The sequence below is a fragment of the Limulus polyphemus genome, unplaced genomic scaffold (genome assembly GCF_000517525.1).
Source record: "Limulus polyphemus unplaced genomic scaffold, Limulus_polyphemus-2.1.2 Scaffold4773, whole genome shotgun sequence".
Taxonomy (NCBI): domain Eukaryota; kingdom Metazoa; phylum Arthropoda; class Merostomata; order Xiphosura; family Limulidae; genus Limulus; species Limulus polyphemus.
In genome coordinates this window covers 7937-13992 of record NW_013670383.1, presented here as the reverse complement: position 1 = coordinate 13992, position 6056 = coordinate 7937, and the positions used below count along the sequence as shown (strand labels likewise).

Below are 6056 nucleotides of genomic sequence, written 5' to 3'. Positions count from 1 at the left end.
GTCCCTTCAGCCTCGTTGCCAGGTACACTGCTTTCTGCTCCTCTCTCCATCCGTTCATTTCTACCAGGAGCTCAGATTGTGCTTTATATGCTTCTCATGGTGCCTTCCCATCAAATTTCTGTGAATTCCTTCCTACTAGATAACCCCTATTGCTGACACTCATGTCTGGAATGTGACTTCTCGCAGGATTGAAGATGTCTGCATTAGGATTTAGCTGCAGGGTCTGGAAGGGGCTTCCTATTGTCTTGGGCTGATTAGGTCTATGGCTAATATATCCTCCCTGTATAAAAGATAATAAATCGTCCTTTAATGTATTTAATTCACTTTGAAATTTAATAATCTTTTCCATTTCTACTCATGCTGATCTTGTACTCTCTCTTCTTGTTCTTCTTGCCACTGTTGCTGACTTTCATATAGTTGCTGCCGACTTTCCCGCAACTGTTGGAGACTTCCTTCTTGTTTCTTTTCTCATTCTTCTTGTTTCCTTTCTGGTTCCAGTTGCCACTGGTGCTGATTTTCTTGCCACCACTGTAGTCTCTCTTCTTGTTTATTTTTTCTCCTCCAACCACTGCTGTAGTCTCTCTTCTTGTTTATTTTCTTTCTTCTCCAACCACTTCTGTAGTCTCTCTTCTTGTTTCTTTTCTTTCTCCTCCATCCACTGCTGAAGCCTCTCTTCTTGTTTCTTTTCTTTCTCTTCCAACCACTGATGTAGCCTCTCTTCTTGTTTATTTTCTCGATCTTCTTGTTTCTTCTCTTTCTCCCCAACCACTGCCGTAGTCTCTCTTCTTGTTTGTTTTCTCGTTGTTTTTTTCTTTTGCTCTTCTTGTATTGCTACCATCAAATCTGCTAAGCTGTAGTTTGATTCGCCACTTCTCGTTTCCATTTTTTTTGTCTGTCCCACTCTCTGACACCAATTTGTTACGTATCTGCTTGTTTGTTTGTTTCTGGTAGAAATTCTTTCCGAGAATCTTCAGCGATACAAGTCCTTTCTTGACTAAACCAGTTTGTTCTTCCTCGATACAAACTTTTAGTACACAGTAGTTCCACAATCAGTCCGTTTCTCGTCACTTTAAACTTAACAACTTTTATAATAAACGCTATAAATCACAGCGATTCACAATCTCCATAACTTCGCTCTCGACAAGTGCAAAACACACACTTTACGGCTCACTAGCTCGAAACTAACAGATCATAAATTACAAGGAACTCAAAGTAACTACTGCTCTCTCTTCATTTATCTTTCCGCTGGCTTTTTCTGCCTGGCTTATATACTAACGAAGAGGGCATCTCGAACACAATCGGACTTCCCCGATCATTCAAGAAACGCATCGCGCAAGTCACGTGACTTCCGATATCGTAACAGCTTTGTCACTAAAATCTCAATCAAGCCCACTATGCCCAAAAGCAGCCCCGTTCTGGTACCTATCACATTCTATAGTCCAACCCATTTATCCTTGTACTATCTCTACCTATCACATCCTATAGTCCAGCCCGCTTAACCTTGTACTATCTCTACCTATCACATCTTACAGTCCAGCCCACTTATCCTTGTACTATCTCTACCTATCACATCCTATAGTCCAGCCCACTTATCCTTGTACTATGTCTAAGCGTAAAGAAGTTGTGCTAGCCTTACTTCTCTATTGTAAATCTAGCCACCAATATTTTTTTAATTTAAATCAAATTAAGCCAAAATGTCACAGATCAAAATGTAGGCAAACCTAAGACTAAAATCCCCTATTAATCGTATTGTAATTTGACAAAAGTTTGCTTGCACGTAGGTTTGTTTGTCCTCTAGCTCTTTCTAGGTTTTTTGCAGTTAGACCTGTCAAATATGATTTAATCAGTTAAGAATGATTCGGAATGTGTCAAGGAGATGTAGACCAATCAGCGGGAGGTAGCCTTTATGAGTACTAATGGGATTTCTACAGTTCCCTCTGTCATTACATGGGGTATATGTAACATCTATTTACTTTCAATAATTACTGGCATATTTAGGACAAAAACAGAAACACTATTTGTATTTACAATTGGTAAAACATTAATTCTACAATTGCATTTCGTTTTCAAATCCCATTATAGTAAATTGAAATATCCCCTCTATGTAGATAGCAATAGAACACCTGCATATCAAACTAGGCAGGTTTTTTGCACACGTAGCCACAAAACACAGATATAAAAACAACAATAAATGAATCATATAAATGATTTGTTAATTTTTATTAAACTCTTACCGTGGATCGATCTGCTAGCTAATACTAATACCGGTATTATAGCAGTTACAGATGTGCCCCCATAACTAATTGCTAACATTGATTTCTAAATAATTTACTTACGCCTACATTACTAAATACTAAGCAGCTGGCAATTACAATAATGCAGAAAATTTAAACTCTTATTATAAATTTATTTTTCTTCTTCCTCCAGTTTCGCTACCTTACTTAGATAACACATCCAATAATTCTCACTTTTATTTACTGTTTAATAACTTGTTTTAGGTTATGTTTAATTTTTTAATAGAAGGAGTTTTGGCATGACGTAAGTATGACGCAAGACACCTAGAAGTTTACTAAAGGTCTAGATGTGACGTAATATCTAAAGCTTTCGTAAGATTTGGGGAAAAAACAAATATTGTAATGTATATAAAAATACGAACTTCGTTAGTCAGTAGGTCAGAGAGTTTATCAGTTAGTGTATGAGTGATTAATCAGTTAATTAGTGAATCTGCTACTGCATTATAGCTCAAGAGTGTTAGTCAGTCAGATTTGAATTGTGTCGTTTATACAAGAAGTAATTCAACAAGTAACATTAGTCAACGAACCTAACCCGTAGAATTTGTAGATTATGGTTGAAGTGCAGGACATTGTATTATTTATATTGAATACCGAAAAGACAGTGATAGAATCTGTTACGACAAACTGTTACAGTAAAATTCTATAGTACAAATCTATATAATAAGATTCAGTGTCTGTGTGTAACTACTTCTAAACAGCTGGCCGCACCGACTTCTATGTCGTACCAAACGAATCGTCTCAGTCCCGAGGTTTACAAAAAGATAAACATTTTCACCCCACTCGTTGGGGAACCTGTACATTTCCCCAACACAAATTTTCCTAAACTGCTCGACTCGCCAACTTCTAAATGGTGCCGAGCGAATCATTTTGTAGAAATGCAAAATTTTTCACCCAACTCCTTAGGGAACCCGAGTATTTTGCGAAAATACTTTTACGGGGATTCCCCGAAAGCGGGCCCTAAATTTGGCATTGATTCTTATCAGAACACGTAAATACAGTAGTTCAAGCATTAAATTTGCATCATAACGACTCTTTAAATTGGTGCCGAACGAATCGTCTCGGCCTCGAGATTTGCATAAAGGTAAAACTTTTTACCCAATCCGTTAGAGAATCCGGGCGTTTCACGAAAAACTCTTTTACGGTGATTCCCCAAAAGCAGACCTAAATTTGGCATTGATTTTTATTAGAGCACATAAATAAGTAGGCCTACTAATTACCGTTTATAACTTGGTTAAAGAAATTAAACTTGCATTACAGTGGCAATTATCATTAAACTGAAAAAAATGCAAAATAGTAGTTTAAGCATTAAATTTACATTATGGCAGCCCTGTAAAAGTAGGCCATAGACTCACGGGTTTCTTGTTTCTTATATAGTATTCCTATAATAGACCACATAAAAATAAGTAAGGATGACTATCAGGCCTATGTTGTAGATTTAGGCTCACATCCACTTGAAGAAATAAAACCTGAAAAATGTTCAGTCCTAGCTAATACATCCTAAATGAACTGCTCTAAATGTTAATTAATATTAAAATAATAGCTTTTCTCCAGGCGAACGCAGTGTCGTATTAACACAAGGCTGATGGAACCACAGTCCCGGGGCCCAAGCTCTCTGGGGCCACTACCGCTCTTGAAATTATTTTGAAAACAAATATAATGTCATCGACAAACTTCTAAAAGTACATTAATCTCTGGACACCCCAGTAGCCTTATTACGGCCCTGGGTACGCGTTATATTATAATAATTCAATTATCTATAATTTTTATTTCGCGGAGCAAACAAATATTATGGTAAATTATAAATGTGTTTTTTAAAAACAAAAGCTGTATTTAATATAAAATATTATAACATTCAAATTCTTGTCAGTCATAACGATAGTGTTGTTATTGTCGTTACAAGTACATGCTGAACTTGGGAGAGACAAACAAGGAGATACTTCCTTACCATGACGGGGATGCTAATTATATATCCAATACTTACATCTAAATTTACGGGTTATACATTTGATTCCAAATGCTGTACCAGTTACAAATCGTATATATGATTACATTTACAATAAATCTAAGTTTTCAAACGAGTGAATCGTTAGTTTCATTGTCATCGCCAGGTGGTTTTCATGGGATTTTAAATTCAACCAAATGTGAGACAATATTTAATCAACCTTTATACGCGTATCCTAACGTAAGGCCTCATGAGATTTAAACCATAACTGTCTCTTTAAATTCCCTGACATGGTGCTTCGAAGCTCATGGAGGAATGAATATATGTTAGCACAAAACTAAATAAATATGCTATCAGTCAGACTCTTCCTTTATTTGCTATGCTCAACAAAACTAGTCTAAATCTTTTAAACTTTCCAATTTTGTGAATGCGGCAAGTTTTGTACTGTATCGTCTCCCAGGTGTGTGTGAACAATTTTACTAGTCATTGTCTATAATATTCTACTCAGTTTTCTGAACATTAGGTTCCGATTCTCTAGTCAAAATTACAAATGTATTCTACACATACAGGGTTTCCCTGTATTGGTTATCATATGAACATATTTTATTTTTATGTTTGCTAATAGACGCAACCGTTGCTCTAATGTTTCTGATAGAAGAGGTACGAATAAAGGTGGTTTTAATTTATAAAAGAGAGGATGCAGTATGTCAACACACCTGTGTGTATGGGGTAAAAACCATCGTGTGTAGCAATTAAAGAAGCGTATCCTATGAAGAATGCAGTCTGCTTTCCACAAGAAGTGTATGAATTGTTTACGTCTGAGCTTCGATATATAAGGAGACTACATTGAACACTTGTATATCACATTACACCATTTGACCACATGACAACCTGTCCTATGTATCCGATCCCCATCCCACCAAACATGCTCGCCCTTTCAGCCGTGGGGACGTTATAATGTGATTGTCAATCCCATTATTCGTTGGTAAAAGAGTACCCCAAGAGTTGGCGGTGGGTGGTGATGACTAGCTGCTTTCCCTCTTGTCTTACACTGCTAAATTAGGGACGGCTAGCGCAGATAACCCTCGTGTAGCTTTGCGCGAAATTCAAAAACAAACAAACCTATGTATCCGCGTTTTAAATGTTTATTTATCCATACTTGCTCGACCTTTAGATTTAAGTTCACGAAGTTTTCAGCTATAAAAAGGGTTGAAAGTCAGAAGAGCAGTACATTAGAGAAGAAAGTGTCACTGTACCCATGTTCAACAATAAAGCAAGCTCTGGATCAAAAGGTTGATCCGTTTCCATAGCTACCTAAGTCCCGAAAAAATATAAACTGATCAACAATGTAAGACTGAACTCTTGTCTTTTTCTGCTGTGTGGGGATCGAGGGTTTCTTTCATTCCTAGTTTCCGAATCATTTTCTACATATATTACAATTCCTACATCAAATATGCTTACTTACCTGTTGTTACAACACACTGAACAAACAGAATTAATAAAATGCATAAAAAGATTCCACTTTTAACACCGAAAATCATGGCGCAAATAAATTACAACACCATAGGGCAAGACCTTAGCATGTACAATTCGTGTTCCAAATATCGTGGTGCACCTGTCAACCAGAAATGACCTGAACGTACTTACGTTACACAAACCTTTGTGTAATCAATATAAGTTTCTTGTTTTAGATAAGAAGTAACGAAACACCCCTTATTTATCAAAGTGGTTCCTGTGGGCCTTTACCTGTCTGATAAAAACAAAATGGGTGTATAATATTTTTTAAGGTAAATCAACAAGATCGTGGTTATTTGATTTTA

The 6056-nt window shown here is 36.6% G+C and overlaps 1 protein-coding gene across 1 annotated transcript in view; it reads right to left on the bottom strand.

Moving 5' to 3' along the window:
* Positions 1–5854, bottom strand: part of LOC111088930 (macrophage mannose receptor 1-like) — a 74120-nt gene extending 68266 nt beyond the window's left edge. The window contains exon 1 of the mRNA XM_022400278.1: positions 5702–5854. Coding sequence (XP_022255986.1) covers positions 5702–5777 — 76 coding nt within the window. The 5' untranslated portion in view covers positions 5778–5854. The remainder of the gene's footprint in view (positions 1–5701) is intronic.
* Positions 5855–6056: the final 202 nt, after the last annotated feature.